Here is a 22,157-nt window from a genome sequence, read left to right as displayed (position 1 = left end):
CAAGACGGAGCAGATGTTTCATTAAATGCACCTGTTTATTTGTAAGTACTTCATGTAAACGTAACAGCAAGGCATGTAGGCCACTGCATGCTGAACAGATGTAATGGCTTCGAAGGATGCTGTGAATCCAGGTTTCACTCATTACTGTATGTACACATTTCTTTTTCTCTATACAAGTCCGCTTTCTACACTGTATCAAAAGTACAAATGTGTTTTACTGAATGTTATAAAAAGCTAAATTGTGAACAGTTAACCCTTCCCACCTGCAAGCAGATAAACTGCTGCAGTGCGATTTCGAGCACTATAATAGAAAAGTTCACTTGCTTATCAAGTCAATATGACCGTTAAACCTAAATGTTCCCAAAATAATTTATAAAATTTATTAACATGGGAGGATACAAGTTCTAAAAATATAATTGCTTACATTGCACTGAGATTAACTTCAACCTGCCAAAGCCTCGGATCATTTAACAATCACTGCCATTTAATAGTGGAGGTAGGAACCGTCACGTGGACAACACAAAACAAGAAGCACTGCTGCACAAATCAGAACCTGCAGACCACAAAATTCCTTCGTGATCACAGATCCACGAGCTAGTTTTCTCCCGACATAATTCTGCATTCAATTGCGTCCACAGGTTGGCATTTTGGAAAACAGTATCCTAGATGTTAACACCAAAGCTCACACTCGCATCTTCTCTGGATTATCCGAAACCGTGTACCCTGATTTGAAACAAACACTGACATTAACTTGCTGAAAAGATACACTTCTGGTGATTTGAGGTATTTTCAATAGTGCTGCAGCAAAACTGTAATACCTCAATGTCTCCTCCTCGCACGCGACGCACAAAAGAAAAGTCAAATTTGGGATGACCGACACATATTTAACCAATAACATAAAGACATGAGCATTTTAAAATGCACCAATCAAGCTTTTTAAACCTGTAGGAATTTTAACACATAAAAAGTAAAACTCAACTTTAATAGCCTTTTGTTTATATTTGTCTGTGGTCTTAAAAGTACGGTTGTTCTGTCTTTTTGTAGTTACCAAAATGGTGCGAGTACTACAATTAAAGCACAGCTAAATTCAAACGTTTTATGTTACAATAAATCAACAATAATCCTACTTGTTTGTGGCATTCAAAACTAAATTTTAGCTCATCACATTACCATCTACTGCATTTCTGAAAACCATAGACTTGACTTTTAAACAGATATTCCTGAGCATCCTGATGAGATGGGCTTTGAAAACACGTTTAAAAGTAAAGATGAGCGCTGTTTTATGTGAAAAGTAAGATTAACATATTACTAACATGCAAAGTAAATTTACTTTAGTGAATAATGACAATACTGTTCTTTATAAAAACAATACAGGTAAAAATATGGATTTGCTTAAATATACTGCACTCTTATAAAAGGACAAAAATGAAAAAGGCCCCAAAGCTTTGTACCCCATCTATTAAAAATAACTAAAGTCTTATGAGCCAAACGTATGCTTCAGCATCAAATCAATATATAAAGCATGGAGTATTTTCTAGCTTTCATGGGACAAGAATTCAAGCGGACAGATGGACAAGGCTGTCCATTACAGGTTTAACTTAAAATACACACACATGCACATTCAATTGGTAAATTGTGAATGTGCATACAGAGTTGAATTTAGTTACCAATTAACTTAACCTTCATGTTTTGGGGATAATGTGAAGGATGTGAGCTACCCCAAATGTGCAACTTGAACAGATAGACATGCAGATACACAAAAACCAAGCTACACCTCAATCTGAACTTTAGATTTTAGAAAGAAGTTATTTTGAATGTAGGTGAGTCTTTGGGGACATGCAGGCCACTGAATGTTGATTACAGTCACTACTGAATGCAACACAAAACAAAGAGAAAAAAAAAAATTAGAAGACAATGTGCTAAAGAATACTTGCACAGACTGGTAGAGCTGCTGGAACCTCAAAATAAACACGGCCAAACCGGTGAGCAAACCCATTCAGTTACAGCCCGTTACATTTTATGCTCTTGATCCACATGGGGGTTAATTGTGAGCAAATCAGCGATCCATGTAAACACACACCACCTGGACCAATAGCAGCTGTTAGTATGTGTTGCTACGACGTGGAGTTATTTTCTGAACAGGTGCACGTCAAGCTAAAGGGGAGCCACACGGGGTAGGTTCTGCGTCAAGCTGACGTTGAAGCATAAATTTGGCTCGACACCATAAAAAAAAAAAAAAAAAAGAAAAAAAAAGGACAAATAAATGCAGCTTTTTCTGGGACAGATGTAACCTTCACTACTGGGAAGAAGCTGAATCTGTCTGGGAAAGAGTTTTTAGTTTTAAATGAAAGTCTGAAGTGTTGGTGTAGGGAGGGTTTTCTGGCTCCTCATCCAGCGAGGGTTTGTAGTCATTCACATGAGCAGTCGAGACTGATCCAACCGACCGACCGACATCTCTCATCTCCTCCTCTTCTTCTTCATCTTCCTTGGGATCTTTGACTTTGTGCACAATAAAAAGATGTCTATTAAGAGAAACCACAGATGTGAAACACAGACCACAGTGAAGGCACTGAGGAGTGTTTTCATCTGTTTTATGCTGAGGTATATGCTGCTGGAACTCGGTGCTGACGTCCGTGGTGAAACCGCACTTTGAACAGCGGAACTGAGTTTTAAGACGTTTAGCCGGAGGAGCGTCGAGATCACTGCAATTCGGGGTGTCAGCCTGCCTGCGCCTGACTGGTGACGCTGATATTATTACCTGAAGAAAATCATAAAAGAACCTGTTAAAACTGGGATCACTACAATCTGTTACATTTTAACACTGGCCTGTGAGAAGTCCTTTTTTTTTTGTTTTGTTATTTTTACAAATAAAACACACTGCTGTTAAAAAGTATTTGGCCCTTTACAAATGTCTTGTTCTGGCTGTTTTTTCCCATCTCACGCAAAAGTTTCAAATCATAAAATTGCATTAACAGAAGAAGATAATTAAGATTAAGTACAAAAAGCTGTTCTCAAATGATGCTTTTAGAGAAATAAATAAGAAACAATGAAGGAAATCATAACTGGAAAGCAGCTTTTGCTACTAAATATTAAATATTAAAATATGCTTGATTATTTATCTATTTGTTTATCTATACCTACCTTGCCTGAAGGGCTTTTAAACTCTTTGATGGATGATTTGGGCATCTGCCTGAGATCAGGGTTTTTAATTCCATGCATAAGACTTATGTGGTTCTTCAACATCACGCTTGTTGTGAAGGTTGTCTTTGGATCCGTGCAGTACCTGTGGAATGTGGTCAAAGGTTAAAATATTACTGTAAATTCTTTAAAAGCCTTAGAAAAACAAAAAATAAAATAAAAAAATCAGACAAGAGATTAATATAAACTTTAAGGTCGTTTAAACTTACCAACAAGAATAAATTCTTCTTTTACCATCATGTTCACTGCGAATGTGTCTCCTCAGACTGGTGGCTGCGTTGAACGACAGCTCACAGTGGCGACAAGGATATTTCTTCATTGACTGAGGTAAAAACATCAAACATAGTTGCAATAAGATGAGCTTGTAAAACTGCACCTACTTAACCACATTAAGAAACCTAAATATGCCAAAAAACTGAACTTCATTTGAGTGCAATAACACATAAAAAACTGGTTTGTTGTACATTTATCTTTTCCTGAATGCTCTTAGGTCAGTTATTTTGTGAGTTGCCAGACAAAGTGGATAAAATATAGCTTTTCTCCAGTTTTCTGGAGAAAAGAGTAACACATCAACGAGAAAGTAGATCACATCATACTTTCTCATTTTCAATTGCCATTGGTAACATTTGTTATTAAATCTGACATTTTAGGTCGCAACAGTAATGTGACCACTGTAAAGTCTCCCCCTGATCATCGACATAATATTGTGATATCACACTTGTCAGAATGTTCTGAGACAGGCCAGCACTTGGTGAAAAGGTTTGGAGTCAAACATCTACCTTTCCATGGTTGATCTTCATGTGAGAAACATAGGACTCTCTTTCAGAAAAGCACTGCAGACACTCGCCGCATGTCCACCCCCGAGGCTTAACGCGAGATTTGGCGTCCTGCTCCGACTTCTTCCTTGGACTGTCGGTGTTTTTACGAGTGACGTGACTCTTCTCCTGCTGGACAGGATGAGACTCTGGGAACCAATCCAGCCTTTCTTTTTCTTTACTGTTCTTGTCTGTGTCTGCCGTCATATTTCCCACATGCACGTTCTGCCAGATGAGAAAACATACAGAGGAAAGCACTCATTACAGTTAAAGACACCATACCTTATACTTTATAATAATAAATTAAGCTAAAAGAAAATGGTCACAAAATGCTTGTTTGAATAGAATCAGTAGTGTAACAGGACAGAACACCTGCAACTTGTGATTACGTTTCTCTTTCCTTAGTACAACTTTCAATATTTAAAAAGGTATAAGTAAAAAAAAAAACAATTATATAAAAGAAAATGATTGCAAACTTCATCATAACAATAATAATAAGCAATATGTTTGGAACTAACCTTGAAGTGCTGCATCAACAGCCGCTTTTGTGGAAACACAGAGKTGCATTCTGGACACTTGAACACACATGTGACTCGCTTGTTGGCGTTTTCATGGAAATGTTGAAAAAAGTTGTGTTTTTTATTGAAAAGTGCCTTGCAGGAACACTTAAATACCAACCTGCAAAAATACAAACGAATAAACGTGTTGACAACTCTTAAAATGAAAAGTACAACTTAGAACTGTCAGACCATTTGCATTTAACTTACTGAGGAGTCTGCTTGCTAGATTTGTGTTTATTTTTTAAATGCACTTCACAGCCGTCAGAGGTCTTGAAGGCAACTGGACAGACTGAACACTTGTACAAGACCTCGCAGTGTTTCTCCTCAACATGAGTCTTTTGTCCAAGGAGGGTTCTGAAAACCATGTCACAGTGAAGACATCTGGAAGAAAATATATTAAAAAACACTATTATAACACCTTACTGTGAATTTAAAAAAACCTACTGTTTCTTTAGCCTACTTACTTGTACCAAGCCTTGCGAGCATAATGCAGACAGTTCTCCTTGACATGCTTCTGGATGTCAGCAGATCGACTCGGGGCGCCGCACTCAGGGCAGCAGTAGGGGGACTTGTGGGCATGGAGGCGCTGGTGAGTTCTGAAGCTGCACTTGTTTGGCAACAACATTGAGCAAACTTTACAAATCTGTCGTAATGAAAGACAAGGACAAGGGGGAGGGGAAAAAAAGAGCATAAAATGTATTAAAAATGTAAACGTAAAGAATGGATACGTCAACTTTATGGAATAAGTTTATGATTTACATTTTTTTATATTACAGGAGCTAAACATGCACATAACCCCAGTCTGTGACGCAGCTCAGCCACAGAATGTTTTTAAATGCCATCTATACCCACAGAATATGAATAGATTGAGTAACGGAATCAAGGTCTGCCAAAGTTTGAAAAAAAAAATAAAATAAATAATAATAATAATAATCCATCCATCCATCCATTTTCTTGCACCCTTGTCCCTTAATGGGGTCGGGAGGGTTGCTGGTGCCTATCTCCAGCTAACGTTTCGGGCGAGAGGTGGGGTCACCCTGGACAGGTCGCCAGTCTGTCGTAGGGCAACACAGAGACACACAGGACACACAACCATGCACACACACACTCATACCTAGGGGCAATTTGGAGAGGCCAATTAACCTAACAGTCATGTTTTTGGACTGTGGGAGGAAACCGGAGTACCCGGAGAAAACCCACGCATGCACAGGGAGAACATGCAAACTCCATGCAGAAAGACCCCAGGCTGGGAATCGAACCCAGAACCTTCTTGCTGCAAGGCAACAGCTCTACCAACTGCGCCACTGTGCAGCCCATAATAATAATAATAATAATAATAAAATATATATATAATTATTCATATGTAGTTTCAACGACTGCCTGGAGTTTTGTACAAATCAGACAAGTGCCATAATATTGCTTCCCAAAAGCAGCTGCTGCACACAGCTGGTCAGCTGTCTGAAAAAAAGCTATTATACTTTCCCCACACTTGCAACAAACATAAATTCTTCAGGAAATATTGCTAGTCCTGGAAACTACTGACGAAAAGGGCAACATCTTTATTAAGCTGACGTTGTTTATAATTGCTACGATTAGCCAGGGCTGAGCTGCTAATTGCAGGCTGTAACCGAACAGATGGCCCGATTAATTAAGCAGCCAAAATGAATTTGTTATACTTGTGCAACAAAATGGTAAAAAAAAATAGCACATAATGTGCCATAAAAAAAGGTTAGTTCAAAGTTACTGTTCATCTAAATATTAATCTTTGTCTGAGTTTACATCAAAATAATAAATAAATGGTAAATAAACTATCAGCAGCAGGGGTAATTGCTTCAGTTTTAAAAGCACTTACATCATATTATGCTGTACGTTTTGTTTTAATTTTTTGTATTAACATATTTTATAACATTAAATTTGAGTATTTTTACTCAAGGTCATCACAGGGGAAGGTTTCACTCCGACTCATGCCTTGTATAGATGAATGACTCCATTGCACTAAGCACTATATTTGAATTTTAACATCTAGCTCTAAAGCCATTACAATCTAGTTCGGCCTTCAAAACTTGATCACATTATTGTTTCCTTTTTTTTTTTTCTTGATTTAATCGACACTAACAAAGACGCAAGAGCACATTTTCTCATACTTTTCCACCCCATTTACTCACCAGCCCTTCCACGTCTTCTGACATCTTCTGGTAATGACCTGCAAGCGCTTTGTAGTCTGGCAACTGCTTGCTGCACTCCAGACAACGGAACGTGTTGCGAATCACACCGTCTGGGTATAAGGGCATGACGGGTTCACTGACCGGTGAGACGAACATTGAGGGGTACGGGCCTGTGTTCGCCGACTCAGAGCTCAGTGGTACAAACATCTGCTCCTCTGATATAGGTTTCAGATGGAGCTGCGTGCACTGCATCACGCTGCCGTTGCTTTTGTGCTCCCGTGCATGTGCCAACAGGGCGCACCTGTTAAAGAAAACCAAGGTCTTTGCGCAGTGTGTGCATCCTACTTCGATCTGGACACTCCTCCTGTTGTAATGAAACGCCAGACTCCTCTCGACGCCAAACGAGTCCCCGCACTCGAGGCAGCAATATCCGCGAGGCGGAAGCTTGATGTTGCACTCTGGAGGGGGGCTCAGGTTAGGCACGTATACAGGCACTGGGTTGGCACTTGTCAAAAGCCTGCTTAGGGTTCCTGCAGCTGTGTTCGGGGCAGATGAACGGGGGAAAGGCGTGGCTGTTTTGACTTGATGCACCAGAGGGACAGTGCTGCAAACCGAGGAGGGAAGAAGGTGTTGACTTTGTTGATGGGACGAGGGCCGGGCAGCAACTGAAGCAGCAACGCTGTGAGGGACCAAATTTAGACTTGCCAAGTGCATTGCTTTTGGAAGGAAGTTTGTGTTTGATGTGTGACCTGTCGTAGATGAAGCTCTCTTTGGTTTCTGCACATCGTGTGCAACGGATCGTTGGACAGCACGACTACTCCTGTGGAAGCCTGTCCTAAAACCTCTAGAGTTTTCCTCAGGCCTTCTGGGCATTTTGGGTGAAGATGTGCCTGCTGCTGGGTTACTCCCGGGACTGCAATCAACAGCTTGAAATTGACGAGGGGACACGGCGTTGCAGTAGGAGTCTTCGCTGATCATACTCTGCGACGGCGAGGATTCATAAGCAGAATGAATCTCGTCTGTTTCGGAGTCAGGCAGCACACTGGTCACTGTGCGTTTGATCTGACCAGAAGTGGTTTTAATAGTCTTAATTCTGACCCTGGGTATGGCTGGGGATGAAACAGATGCCACTGCAGGGGACGTTTTGCCGCTGCTGTCACTGCAGAGGCTTACAGGGCTATCAGAGGGTTTCATTAACCGTTTCACTACCTCATTCGGACTCCTGGGGCTTCTTGGGGATATAGGTGCCATGTTATTAGGTTTAGCGCAATCACTGTGTGATGCTGACGATTCTATGGGATCAGTTTTCTCAATGGGATCCTTTTTAGTATTTGGCACAATTGGAGCCTCATTAGACAAGGGCAATTTAGATGTCTGAAATTTGGCAGATGAATAAGAGTTGGTAACATCCTCCGTGTTTTGGAATTCCACCTGTTTAAAGTTCTGCTCACTGCTTAAAGAGGTAAATGGGCAACATGCTCTAGTGGTGTTCTCTGTTTCACCTCTGATATAGCTATCAGAGAGATGATCGTTGCTTCTGGCATTTTCTGGTGTGCTCTCTTTAGTGTTCTTGGGAGACGCATCGAACAAAAAAATATCAGATTTTTGTTCCCTGCCTGGAACTAAAGGTTCTGCCAAAACCTGAGCTTCTAGACAACAAGGCCCCTCTTGTTTTGAAACCTTTTGGTTTTTGCTATACAACACCTCTGTCTGCGGACTGTAGGGGGGACTAAAATGGGAAAGTGATGGAGAAAATACTGCGGTTTCATCAGGTTTCTGCTGAAGGGGAATTTCTCCAGGAAGTTCTCTTGAACCCTCCCCATTCAAATCAGCCTGAAATGAATTAGTAAAACTTGTGTTGGATGGTTCCACAGGCTTAACGCAGGCCTCTTGTCCCTTGAATCCATTCTGCAATGCTGTAGCTGGATGAAGCCGGTCACTGAAACCTTCAAGTGACTCTTGTCGACTTGTATTTTTCACTATAACACTAACAAGAGGAGTATCTGCTGCAGTGGCAGCTGGGTTACTGAGTAAGCTGTCATCCAGACAGATTACTGAGTGTTTTAGTTGATTATCTATCTCCTCGTGGCTTTCCTGGATGGCTTCTTTAGAATCCAGTCCAGTGGCATCTGGGATGTCAAAGGCTGCCAGAAGGTCATCAAAATCTGGGGTTTTCATGTCACCCATGTCTCTGCATTCTCATAAACCTGTGGAAAACATCCGAAATTTGCACTAAGTTACAATACAAGACTCATTCAATTTTCACAATGGCTTCAGCTTACTACACTGCAAAAAATATAACTTGCCTTAAAGGTTAAAAACAACTCCAGTGCTAATATTAGCATTAGCTACAAAGCCAACACGTCTAGATAAGTTTTCTTTTAAATGTAAGATGCATGAGCGCAAAAATACATTCCTAAAACATTAAAGAATGACAGTAAGATTGGGGCAAAAATGCACAGGCTGCGAGGTGAGGTGGCTAACATAGTACCTAGCTAAAACGTTTCGAAGCCAGGCTAGCTAGCCAACAACAACATGCTAAAGCGAAAACATTTAAGCTAAGCACTTAAATACTTTACTTATTTATGCAAATCACGCTTACCATTTGATACTCGTGTGCCCAACGATCTAGAATGCTGTTATATAGCAACGTAAATATAGTACAAAGTTCATACTGCTGTAGGGTATTGTAGCTAAGCTATGCTAAACGCTGCTAACGTCAACTTGGTTTTCCTTTTTCCGTCTTGGGTGATTCAAACCCTCATCGCTGTCTTACAGGCAAAACGAGAAACTGGGTGCCACAAGGAAGGCGAAGATTGGCTGGGAAATCAATAAACTTCTTCCTTCTCGAATATTAGGTAGGTAAGAGTAAATACATTTTAAACCTGGATACAAACCACCTTTAGGCGACTCTGAATAGATACGTTCTTTGTAGCCAATAGAAGCCAAAGAAGCCATGGCTACCCATATACATTTCTAACCAAACGAAGCTTTGAAATATAAAATGATGATTAACTAAAATTAGTGTTTTACAGATTAAGCATGTGATTTTTCTCTTTTTTTAAGGCTTTACTATACATTTCTGTAACAAGGATTATTTAATCAGAAATGTATTCCTTCAGTAACAAGCAGAATACTTGGGGGAAAAAGGTGGACCCTTCAGGTTGTGAATGAGTCTCTCCTTAAAACAGAGGTATTTTAGTAGTTGCATCTTGGAAGCTATTAATGTATATGTTTAATTTCCCACCCTCACCTACACTCAAGAAATATTGATCATGACTGAAACTAGAACTTGGAAACAAATGGCTGAAATCAGTTTCCTATGAAGTGGTGGGACTCAGTGCTTAATTTGAAACAAGCATAGGACAGAGAAAACATGTGCATAACAAGAACAAAATAATTAGCTTACCACTACTTTTCTGTTTGAAGAGGAGTAGGAAGAAGTGAACACTTATTTAGTCCTACCCTTTATCTAAATTAAATACCAACTCAATAATTATCAAAAATTTGTAATTAAAACCAAGTTATAATATTCATGTGCCTGTTCAATATACTGTACCGAAGAGAAAACAAATACATTATATTACGTAGACAAAATGGTTACAAACTAACTCATAACAAGACAAGAAAATCTACTGGTAATAGCAATAAAGATTTCATAATAACAACTGGACATGTAGCGTCAGAATATTACCAGCTCCTTGCCGATGTACATTTATACATTCTTCTTAATCTGTTATATAATAATAAATAAAATTTAAAAAGCCCCAGGAGCAACTCTAGAACTCTCTGAAGGAATTTAATATCACCTTTTATATAATGCCTTAGGATCCCTCAGTTTGAACTATAACAACATGGATATCTGTCTGTTACCTTAGCGATCCAAGAAGACGATCCAAGATTGATTGATAATAAATTCTGATAAAGCAGAATACCTTTTTTATTCTTGAATTTAACTATGACTTGAGAAATCTTTGCATTTTAACCAAGATACCGGTAAGACAAAACCTGCAAGACCTAGCTGAGGGAATTATTAACAACGCGTTATCCTTCCCGCTAGTCACAGTGGGTAGAGCAGAAACACCACAACACGTCTAGTTCCTTGGAATCAGACGAAACAAGATGTATCACACTATGGAAAAAAATACCCTGCTCGCAAAGTCAGCCACTATTTATGACATTAGGCCTATATTACAAATAAATTAATTCATAGTAAAGTAGTAATATCCTAATTTTGTCTTATTTGTTCTACTGTCTCGTCTCTTTTTGTGTCCAGTGCTCAGCAAATCATTGGCTTGAGTATTTACAGTTTCAAATTGTTTGTAGCTACATAATTTAGCACTGATAATGAAAAACATATTTAAAATTACCCGACCTGAGTTTAATGGTTCTGTTGCTGAAACCTTTAACGGATCATTAAGCTCATGTAATAGGTTTAAGCATTTCAAAGGCTCTCTAAATATTAATCAGACACAACTAAGTGGCACTTTCTAAGCTTCGACAATCATTTAATATATTCTCCCAGACTGGCATGTGTCCACATTGAGTGTTATGAACCACGGTAAAACCGCATTTTACAACAAAACAGAATTTTATGAGGTGTAATAATGTTTTAGAAACAGTTTAGAAACAATAAACAGCTATGCCTTGAACAAATGTTCACACACCTTGAACTTTTTACATTTTATTTATTTATTTATTTTCGCTAATTAACAGCTACAAACCTTTACAGTGTTTTAATGTGATGGACCTACAAAAGTAGCACTCAATTGTCAAGTGGAATGAATGTTTTTGTAACTTTGATTTATTTTTGACCAAAATTATTCTGCAAAATGTACAGCAAATAACAATCTGAAAAGTGTGGTGTGAAGTTGTATTCAGATCCTTGTTGTAATAGTCTTGCTGCAAATTTTTTAAGGTATGCCTTTACCAGCTTTGTTGACGTTCTTTTGCATAATAGCTCAAGCTCCATCGGATTGAACACAGGATGTTGGTGAACATCCATCTTTACCTTGAAAACGCTCAGTCAGATTTTGGTCGAGGTCATTCTAACACACAGATTGTAGCTCTGGCTGCATCTTTAAGGTTGTTATCCTGTGAATATCTATCCCAGTCTCAAGTCCATATTAGGTGTTCCTCATCAAGATTAGCATTTGTTCAGCTCCACCCCTCTTCTGTTTCCCTCTCACCAAGAAAAAACATCCGCAGCAAGATGCTGCCACTACCATGTTTCACACTGGGCATGGTGTGCTCAAGTTAGTTTTCCATCAATCAAATCTCTGAAGTACTGAAGTAAAATTACCAACAAGTGGACACTGTTTTATTAGCAGGTGAAATAAAACAATTGTAGAATAAAGTGTAAGAGAGACTCAATACATGCCACACCTTTCCGATTTTTACTTTGAGAGCACCGTCCATCCACTTCACAGATTTGTGTTATTTTTGAATCACTACAAAAACTCATAATAAAACGCACTGAAGTTTATGATTGTTAACATATAAAAAAATTCAAAGCATGCTGAAGGTTTGTTACAGACTGCTGCAATGTATTCAAGTCAGCTGACCAGTAATGTCGCTACTTATTGTTTCAGTCATTTCATTCCAGTGTTTTCATATTTTATCTGTTCTTATTATGTATGGTTTTGTAATAGAGTGCAGATACACTTGAATCACTGGCAGCATACTTTCAATTATCTTCTGACATTCCCTAAAAATAGGAAAGTAAATGTTTCTTGTATTGTATTCCATGTAATAAAACTGTAATAGATTTATTTAAGAACCTATTGGCATTTCTACTTTTTTTATCGACCCCCCCCCCCCCCCCAAGAAAAGAAGTCTGTTATAGCGTGTCATGGGTGTATCCCTTCAAACTACTCCTTCAAAACTAATCAACCAACTAATATCAACTTTCCATGATTCATCATTTACTTTTCATCTTATCATTTGTTGTTTTAGTAATTTGCCCAGTTAAAAACACAGTCAGCATGATGTTTAGTCATGTGTTGCTTTGTAAGCTTCATTCTGTCATTTTTGCCAAGTGACGCTGACTCCAACCTCTGACTCGCACCTCCTCAAAAAGCAGTAAAAAAAAAAAAAAGAGAGAGAAAAGAAATCATGTCTGTTAATTAATAATAGCATGCTTCCAGGGCAGAGTATATTTCCTGGTGGTGTGTTTTACAGTCCAGCATTTGACAGCTCGGTTTGGGAGGACACAGAATAAGTAAGCCATTAGCTCTGTTTTTTTTTCTTTTAATTAAACATTGTATTAGTATTTAGTAAGTATTTTCACCTGGCTTTTTTTTTTTGGGTTGCATGATAACTCTAAGGACTTTGCATTGCAGGCTTTATTTTGAAACTGCTTTATCTCGTAGAGTTCACAGAGGCTCAGCCTAAAAAAAAGCATTCCTGTGTGTTTTCAAGTTGAAGCCGCTTTTCACGCCGGCTGCTGGTAAACAATGATTCTGTTTTTCAGTGGACGAAAACAGTGTCAAGCTTAAAAATCTAAGCCAAAACCCTGAAAATGGCATCGACAATCACGCTTATGAAGCTTGGGTAAGTAATTATTTCACTATCAGTCAAAGAAAGTAACACCGTATTCTTTTTCCTCTCATAAAATGCCTTTATCTTGCTAGGAGGATAAAACTACTGACACAAACAGCATCAAAAGTCAGCCTGAAAAATCAGGAAAGAAACTCGGATCATACTTCAGGTTTGTCAGATTATGAAATTTAAGTTTTGTGTTGCTAAAATAGAAACTGCTTCATAATTAGCGAGTCCTCCTGGATGAAAATGTTTATTATGAAGTCTAGTTCACACTTTTAGCACGTGGCTGATTTTATATATATATAAAAAATCTGCACAAGTTTTCTGCATTTCTGTTGCCTCATATAACATGAACGGCTAAGTGCAGTACATCCAAATCACGAAAACTTAAATCACTGAAGAGAGACTTAAAGAAAATGTAACATGCTTGTGTTTTTAGTTTGTTTTATTTGTTTAATCTTTCAGTAAGGTTTCCAAGCCAATTAATGCCACAGAGCGTTACGTCAAGGATCACTCCACAATCTTTAAGTACATTGTGCTGGGCATACTCGGAGCAGGTAATAAACAAAGTCTATTCATTTTGCAGAGATTTATTCGGTAAGACAATGTGACTAAAGTACCATTGGTGGAACTGGTTCTGCCTAACACAACAAGCTAAATGATTCCAAGTCCTGCTATTGTACTGTTTTTAAAGTATTTAATAGTTCGGTGGTATTTGGAATCCGCTGATGTGGTACTTGTCATAGTAAAAAAGTTTGAAAAGTAGTGCAGAAAGGACTTGTGCACATGTTTATGTCTAGTTCAGTTATGACAAGTAGCTTATTTTGTACTTCTTCCCTGCAGGATATGTGGCGTACTTTATTGCCGCCTGTGTGCTGAATTTCCAGAGGGCCATCGCTCTCGTAGTCCTAACTTGTCTGGCAGTTGCTGCCGTGTCATACGAACTTGTGAAGAAGTACCAGGGGAAACGCATCAGCCGGTTTTTCAAGCCCGCAGTTCGACGCTTCAAATCCAACCTGAAATGGCTAAAATGGTGAATAGTTTTAAAGTCTTTAATCCCAATGTAGTCTGTGTTAAATTAGCCCCCTTAACAATGACACGTGTTAAACATCGAACGCATGCTGCTCTTTTGTGTCTGGCAGGGTTTTCATCCTAGCAGTCGTGGTCCTGCTTGTGGTGTGGCTCGCTTTAGACACGAGCAAACGTCCCGAGCAGCTTATCTCATTCGGAGGTGTGTGCATGTTTATCGTGCTTCTATTCCTCTTCTCGGCTCACAGGGCAATGGTGAGTTCGCTTAGGCACGCACCTGCTCTAATCAACAATGAATAGTCTTTTACAGCTCTTTTAAAACACGAGCGGCTTCTATCAGTCACGTTTTCTGTTTCGCAGAGACCTTGGATATCACTGAGCTCGGTTGCTCTCGTGATTTAATGATTCAGCTGAAGTGCCTCCCTGTTTTAAATGAACAAACGCACTCTAATAAAGTGGTAAAGATAACAGCTTTGTTTTTGTAGATCTCATGGAGGCCAGTGTTTTGGGGTCTGGGACTGCAGTTCTGTCTTGGACTGTTTATTATAAGAACCCAACCAGGTCTTGTAGCCTTCGACTGGCTTGGAAAACAAGTGCAGGTATTACTTTGTTTTCGTGGATTAAATAAGTCAGTTAAAGCAAATATAGAAGCAATGCAATTTTTTGTTGTTGTACATTCACAAATAGGCTTAAGCTTTCCATTAATGTGCAAAAAGAACAGTTTATATTATAGACAAACAACATTTTTTAAATAAAATGAATAGCTACATTATCAGTATTAATAAAAGTATTCTTTTTTTTTTAGTTTTTTTATATGTCTGAATGTGTGCTTCTATTTCTCTGACAATGTTCCCACTGAGTGACAGAGATTTTTCTATTCTCAAAACATGTTTCTCTCTACTACACGCTTTCTTTATATGATAAACAGAGTTAGTGATGTAATTGTTAACTAAGTGAATCTACATACACTCTTATCTTCAGCAATTTTATTGAGCATCCAGGCCTAAGTCAGCAGAAAATGAGCGCACACACTTGCCTCCTAATTACTTTTTAAAGTGTGCTTCAACTATCTACGCAGCTGTAAATTAACTTCATGTGATAAAACAGAACAACTACCTGTCATCTTCCTTCATGAATTTATAAAATTAATAACAATTTTAAATAATTTACCCCTGTTTTTTTTTTATTACCTTTCTTTCATTTGCACACCATATGATCACAGATTTTCCTTGACTACACCAAAGAGGGATCATCGTTTGTTTTCGGTGACCTGATTGCCAACATTTTTGCCTTTCAAGTGAGTGTGTAGCAAAATTCAAAAATATGAGCACTTCAAGTACCAAGTGCTGAATGTACTGAACTAGTTTATGACTTTCCTGTCAGGCTTTGCCCATCGTCGTGTTCTTCAGCAGCGTTATGTCTGTCCTTTACTTTCTGGGTGTAATGCAGTGGCTCATTTTAAAGGTAAAAGAAAATGTTTCTTGTAGACTCACACACATTTCTGTAGGTCTCTCTCTCTCTCTGTGTGTGTGTGTGTGCTATAATATACTGTAACTCGGAGCCATGTGTTTTTGTCCATGCAGATCTCATGGGTTATGCAGATAACGCTGGGAACCTCGCCCACTGAGACCTTAAGCGTGGCAGGAAACATATTTGTTGGGCAGGTATGCTCTTCATCATTTTTGCAACACTTTAAAGGGAACAATATTAGTTTGGCAAGCAAATCAAGAATGATATCAAATGTAGGAAAAAGTAGAAGTTTTCAAATATGCCTAATTGTTGTTTGTGTTTTTGCATTAGACTGAAGCTCCCCTGCTGATTCGCCCCTATTTGAAGGACATGACCAAATCAGAGATCCATGCCGTTATGACTGGTGGTTTTGCCACTATTGCAGGCAGCGTCATGGGGGCGTTCATCTCATTTGGGGTGAGATTAAGATCTTCACATGCCAGCATATTGCAGACACAGGAAGGTACCAAATTAAAATGTTCCACCTGTTCTCATAAAAAAAAAAATCCCTTTAGTCTGTTGCCCATTAAATATTTGGAATGTTGGAATGCATTTTCTATACAAAAGGATGCTGGCAGTTATAGTAATACAAAAGTAAAAATATAAAGGAGGTAGGGAGTGAATGAAAATATTCAAATGTAAATTCGTAAAAGGCATATTCAAATAATTAATTCAAACAAAATTCTTTTCAACTCAAGCCTGAGTTGAAAAGAAAAAAAAAAACTTCATCACCAGATTCTTGATTTTCAACCTCAATGGACTTATTGGTTTTATCATCACTTCACAAAGGAAAAAGAACTATTTAAATACACCTTTAAAATTCCCAAAATAATACGACATTGACATTCTGGCAATAAGATAAGAAAATATGAAGGTCATACTATGATCACTAAAATCTTGATTGGTCTTTGTTGCCTTAAGCAGAATACTCCCAACTCGCTGTGCACAGGAACAAATTGGGAGTGTTCTGGGCTGGCAGGGGTTGTAGTTGACCTGCAACGTGTCAACGATAAAAACTGACTTCAAAAGATTGCAATAAACTCAGTAGGTGCAAAAAAAAAAAAAAAAAAAACGGTCGAAAAGGTTAACATAAACTTTCATGTTTTATGAAACATGAAAGGTTCATGAACCACAGAAAAACTTTTTGTGCTGTACAAATTATTCTCTCCTCCCCAGAGGAAGCTTGTAAACTTAAAAGAGCAGAAGCCTGTGTTCCTGGCGGCTGAGTTTGTATTAAGACTGAACCACATTGAAGCAGTTTCGATGATGTGTTGTGCTTTTTTCTTTCTTGCACAATGACAATGAAAGGAATTCAGATTTGTCTCTAATGTTCAAATTTGCTGCAACATACTGGGAGATGATTTAAAAGACTTCAAAGTAAACGTTACATATGCAAACCTACCATCGCTTTCTGAACATAATATGTGTTTTATGCTATCTACCTCTTAAAATTTTATTGAACATGAGGAAAATGCTGACAATGTGTAATATTTAGAAAACAAATGCTGGATTTTACTGATGTCAATCTATGTGAAATAATATAATTAATACGCGGAAATGTTCTTAAATTTAGCAAAAAGTATCAAACCCTGGTAGAACATGTTGAGTATCTGCAAACTTGATCTTTTTCAGATTGATGCGTCTTCGTTGATATCGGCCTCTGTGATGGCCGCACCGTGTGCTTTGGCTATGTCTAAGCTGTCCTATCCTGAGACAGAAGAGAGTCGCTTTAATTCAGACAAGAACATCAAAGTGGCTGCTGGGTGAGTTTGCACTTTCAAACCATTCTACTGTGTTGTGAAATAGTAATCATCACTGTTATTAAGTCATGAATTCCTGAGCAACACCCAAACCCAAACCCGATTACTGCCTGACCTATGTACTTTGGTCAGACAGTCAATCTGACAACATTAAGTGGCTGAATAATTCTCAAAAAGCCCAATTTTAACAATTCCTAGAATAAAGAAAGAAAAGACAGTCAATCTGTGAAGAGTTGCAAAGCTTCATTTGGTCACAATGAATCATTGTCCTCAGTAGAGGAAACATTAATTATTTACTCAAGTTACTCAAATCCAGTAAGGCACAAGATGTGCCAGAATAACATTTAAAACATGACAGACCATCCTTGTCTTAGAGTCACGTAGAGTCATATTTAATGTAAGAAAGAGACTGTGAGGAAAATGACATGTGTCAAAGGGTTCCACGGTGAAAACCACACAAAAGCTCATCTCACATTTCCTAAAAAAAAAAAAAAAGATCTGGAAGATCCCAAAGAGAATGTTTTGGAAGATGTTGTGTAGATTAATGAGAGAGAAGTGGAAGTCTTTGGAAGAGGTGCAGGACATGGCAGAAGTGTCAATTCTGCTCTTTGCTACAAGTTTGTCACTTTATCCTCAAGCAAACATGAGTTGTGCAGCAGGATAATGATCTAAAGAAGTCAAAAAGTTGCAAACAGAATTGCAGAAAAAAACTAAATAAATAAATGAAGTTCTCACAGTGATCTAGTCAAAGTCCAGTTTTGGTGTGATCTTTCAGAGGGCATAATGTCAAAGGCTCATTATCATTTATCACCAACAGCTGTTGCCACCCAGGGTTACCTCTTTAACTTTAATGATAAAGTAAACATCACTGAAAAACTATCAGAATTTTCTGATTCTGAGATATCTTTGATCAGAATGAATTGTTTCGATCTTTTTTTCACCATCTAAGACATTTATGTGTGACACCAAAAAGCAAAAACAGGCAAAATAAATGTGCAAATATTTTTTCACAGCACTGATTTAGTTGTTTGCTTTGTGTGTAAAATTGTTTTACAATTTATTTATCTTTGTAGAGATGAACAGAACATTTTGGAGGCTGTTAGCAGCGGTGCATCTGCATCTATAGGCCTTGTTGCTAACATTGCCGCTAATCTGATAGCATTTCTCGCCATCCTGGGCTTCATAAATAGCGCGTTGAGTTGGCTTGGAGGCATGGTTGGATATCCTGAAATCACATTTGAGGTAACAGAAGCTAAACTTGCTACTTTGCAGTTAATTATTGCAGTATAATTTAGTAATTAAAAAAAAAGAAGGTGGAAGCAATCAGGTATATATGTAATTATTTCTTTGTTGCTGTTTGTTTGCAGTTAATTTGCTCATACGTGTTCATGCCCATCACCTTCATGATGGGAATATCATATGATGAGAGTTTCACCGTGGCTGAGCTTATAGGTACAAAGCTCTTCCTCAATGAGTTTGTCGCTTATCAGAAGCTGTCTGAGCTGAAGAGCAACCGACTCAGTGGGCTTGATGAAGTGATTGAAGGCAAAAGAATGTGGATATCTGTAAGTATTACAGGTGTGAGTCAATAAATCATAATATCAGAAGTTAATTTATTTCAAAAAGTAAAATCCATATATTATGTAAGTTAAATTTTTTTATATAAAGTGACATACTTCAAGCATTTATTATTATCATTTATTTTGATAATTATAATTTATAGCTAATGAGAAGCCAACATTCTTAGAAGCATGTAGCATTATGTAAATCAATATAAAAAAGTTTTTTAATGTAGATATATTATGTTTGGGACTACATAATGATGTTGAAGACTGCTGAATTGACTGTTGTTCATCAGACACAATACTGACTGTTAGAGAATTTTTGAGAAAAAGCATTTCCTTGATTTTTAAATTAATTTGAACGCATTTCTAAGAACACGGGGCAAAGAAACCGGAAGGAAAACAATGTTAAAGCGGCAAAAAAATAAATACAAACAACACGATTCTCTCGTCTCAGGTCCGTTCGGAGATAATTACAACTTATGCTCTCTGTGGATTTGCCAATTTCAGCTCACTCGGTATTGTGATTGGAGGCCTGTGTGAGTATCTTTGTTTTATATTTTCACGTTGTTGTTTTTTTTTCCCAACCCATAATTGAGTCTTTGTTACAGTAATATTTTCGTTTCTTTCCTTTTCTCACATTATTGTTATAGCTGCCATATGCCCAGCAAGAAGAAGTGACATCTCTGGTCTGGTGGTGAGAGCCATGATCACTGGGACTTGTGTGTCTCTAGTCAACGCTTGCATTGCTGGTAAAAGTCAAAAAATGTGTTTTTGTGCAATTTCAGAGTCTGCTTCAAGCCAATGTAATAGACCAGACATAACTTTGTTTTCCAGGACTCCTCTTTTTCCCCCCACTTGACTGTGTGGAGTTGTTTAAAACATCTGCCTTCGTTGATACTGATGAAAATATCAAAAAATGCTGTCAAGACTTATTTGAAAGGTACACGTTTCTATTTTTATTTATGTAGTCCTTTATGATACATATATACCTGATTGCTTGCGCAATAATAAAAATAATAACAATAACAATAATTTAAAAAAACGGTTGTATGATACACCAGATTTTTTCTTACATTTCTAATTTGTTTTGCAGCACCATAAACAATGGCACCATCTGGTTTGAGGAACCATGGAATACTGTTCAAAATGTCACATTATTTTTGTCAAAATGTTGCCAGTGTTGTAACATTAATGATGTGTCAGGTTGTATGTAGACATGGCCAGCACGAGGAAAAAAAATCCTCATGAAGTTTGCACTTGCAACCTTTTAAAGCTGCTAAGCTTCTTATAGCAAAAAAAAAAAAAATCTTTGTAAGTTCCACCTGCTGATGAAGAGGCAACTGTAATTCAAAATTTATGCCAAAAAAGATCAAAAATGTTAGAAGGCATTTTGTGTGGATCTGTTTTAAGCCGGTTTGTATTATTTTTAGTTGAATGGATGTTTTCTTTCAAAAGGGAAAATATGCGTTCATCTGTTAAGGGCGTCAAAAGAAATATGAAACAAGTGGTTATGTTAGTTTCTTTAAAAGTGTTAAATTACAATGCAAGTGGTCTTTTCTTTTTGTTGTCAAAAAGAGATGAAGAGAAAGTTGTATCAGACTTGATTTCCTGTTCATTTTTAAATACATGTAAATACACATATCTCTGGCAAAGACAAAAGAAAAATTGGTCTGACTTTTCATATTGTTAAGAATAATCTTAAAATCATCTTAAGCAATTACAGATGGACAAGAGCATAAAAAGATCAAATAACTGCTTAGTTAGTATTTTGTTAAATTTTTTTGCTTATTCAGTTTGTTTTTTATTACAGGTTTCTGATAAGAGTCTGATTACAAAAACATGCCTAGTTTCAGCTGGTAACTAGCAAATTTATTTTGATTATTTTTATTTTCTGCATGCAGAAGCTTTTCTATGTAAATGTACATATGTAGTAGAAGACATGAGAAATGTAAAGTTTTTAATATTTGACATAGGACATATTTTTTGATCTTCTTTTTATTAAAGTTACTGTAATTTAATTTATTTAACATAAGTGAAGTGCTGGTTTTTGCTTCAATAATTTATTAAATCCAAACTCTGGTGAGTGTAAAAAGGTTGAATTAAAGTGTGAAACAACTTTTAATACTGCTGATGATTGCAAAAGTTGAACACAAACTTTTAAAAAGACTTGTAAATAAAACTAATGCTTGGATATGATTTTATGCATTTATTTAAAAAAGAAAAAAATACATCAGCCGACATTCTGTAACATACCTAAGAGAGCACTCAGTGCAAACAGTCAGTTTTCTACATCTTTCCCCTCAAGAATATTAAATTTTTCTTCACACAGATGTTAGAGTTTGTCCTTTATATGTACACATAAAAACAATATTTTGCCTCATTTAAAACATTTCCCCAGTTGTTGTGCTTTCTGGAAGTATTACAGATTCATGCAGTATGAAGAAATACTTAGAAATTTGAAACTTCATTAATCATTAGCACTGAACCCATTCCAGAAATTCCTGCACATTTCTATTTTTTATGTCAATTCTAAAGAAAAGGTTTTAACTAAAAATTGGTCAAATTTCTAGCTTCCCTTTTCTAGTAAATCTTATTATTTAGGATAAAATACAGGAACAGGAATCAAAGGGTTCTTAAAAATTATTTCTGCTATTTTGTTGCTACTTTATTACTCAGCTACATTTCACAAGTTAAGCTATTACAACACCTTTTTACAGCTATTGGCACTACAGGTAATGATTTGTAAAAAATAATAAATTCTGCTTTAATTGCAACAACATATCAGGGATTTTGTCAAAACAATTATGCTATCACAATGAAATGTGGATTTAGTTCAACACATTTCATAATTTTTTCACAACAGTCGTCGTAAACATGGAGAATATGATTTTCTGAACATTCACTGGGATTGTGTTACATTCAAACATTGATTTGCAGATCAATTTACAAAAAACATGACCTCAAATTCTGCAAAAAGTGATGAAACATACTGACTTGTAATAAATAGACTATA

At 37.3% G+C, this 22,157-nt stretch overlaps 2 protein-coding genes across 3 annotated transcripts; one reads left to right on the top strand and one right to left on the bottom strand.

The window, feature by feature from the left end:
* Positions 1-16: 16 nt before the first annotated feature.
* Positions 17-10,463, bottom strand: znf592 (zinc finger protein 592). Of its 2 annotated transcripts, none has more exons than XM_008412320.2 (9): positions 10,433-10,463; positions 6,739-8,945; positions 5,038-5,216; positions 4,781-4,954; positions 4,532-4,691; positions 3,978-4,238; positions 3,408-3,520; positions 3,142-3,283; positions 17-2,758 (listed from the first exon to the last, which is right to left on the bottom strand). In XM_008412320.2, the coding sequence occupies exons 2-9, from the start codon at positions 8,923-8,925 to the stop codon at positions 2,297-2,299; spliced, it is 3,678 nt and encodes a 1,225-aa protein (XP_008410542.1). In that variant the 5' UTR covers positions 8,926-8,945; positions 10,433-10,463; the 3' UTR covers positions 17-2,296. The 2 variants fall into 2 exon arrangements, with proteins under 2 accessions (XP_008410542.1, XP_008410541.1); XM_008412319.2 differs by lacking the exon at positions 10,433-10,463 and adding an exon at positions 9,341-9,600.
* A 2,295-nt stretch (positions 10,464-12,758) lies between these two features.
* On the top strand, positions 12,759-21,340 carry slc28a1 (solute carrier family 28 member 1). The gene is made up of 18 exons (XM_008412321.2): positions 12,759-12,958; positions 13,211-13,290; positions 13,371-13,447; positions 13,747-13,838; positions 14,125-14,314; positions 14,424-14,565; positions 14,796-14,909; positions 15,533-15,607; positions 15,694-15,774; positions 15,894-15,974; positions 16,111-16,236; positions 17,452-17,582; positions 18,653-18,821; positions 18,947-19,144; positions 19,599-19,680; positions 19,795-19,893; positions 19,979-20,084; positions 20,238-21,340. Coding segments are annotated over exons 1-18 (1,965 nt in total). The 5' UTR covers positions 12,759-12,957; the 3' UTR covers positions 20,359-21,340.
* The last annotated feature ends 817 nt before the right edge of the window (positions 21,341-22,157 follow it).

The sequence above is a fragment of the Poecilia reticulata genome, linkage group LG6 (assembly GCF_000633615.1).
Source record: "Poecilia reticulata strain Guanapo linkage group LG6, Guppy_female_1.0+MT, whole genome shotgun sequence".
Lineage (NCBI taxonomy): Eukaryota > Metazoa > Chordata > Actinopteri > Cyprinodontiformes > Poeciliidae > Poecilia > Poecilia reticulata.
Note: the sequence above shows the minus strand (reverse complement) of the source record. Positions and strands in the feature narration are given on the sequence as shown.

What these genes read in the sequence shown, in the direction of transcription:
- slc28a1 (XM_008412321.2), top strand. An exon ending in ATCACGCTTATGAAGCTTGG is followed by an intron (nt 13,291 to 13,370) that starts GTAAGTAATTAT and finishes TTATCTTGCTAG; the next exon opens with GAGGATAAAACTACTGACAC. An exon ending in TCTCGGCTCACAGGGCAATG is followed by an intron (nt 14,566 to 14,795) that starts GTGAGTTCGCTT and finishes TTGTTTTTGTAG; the next exon opens with ATCTCATGGAGGCCAGTGTT.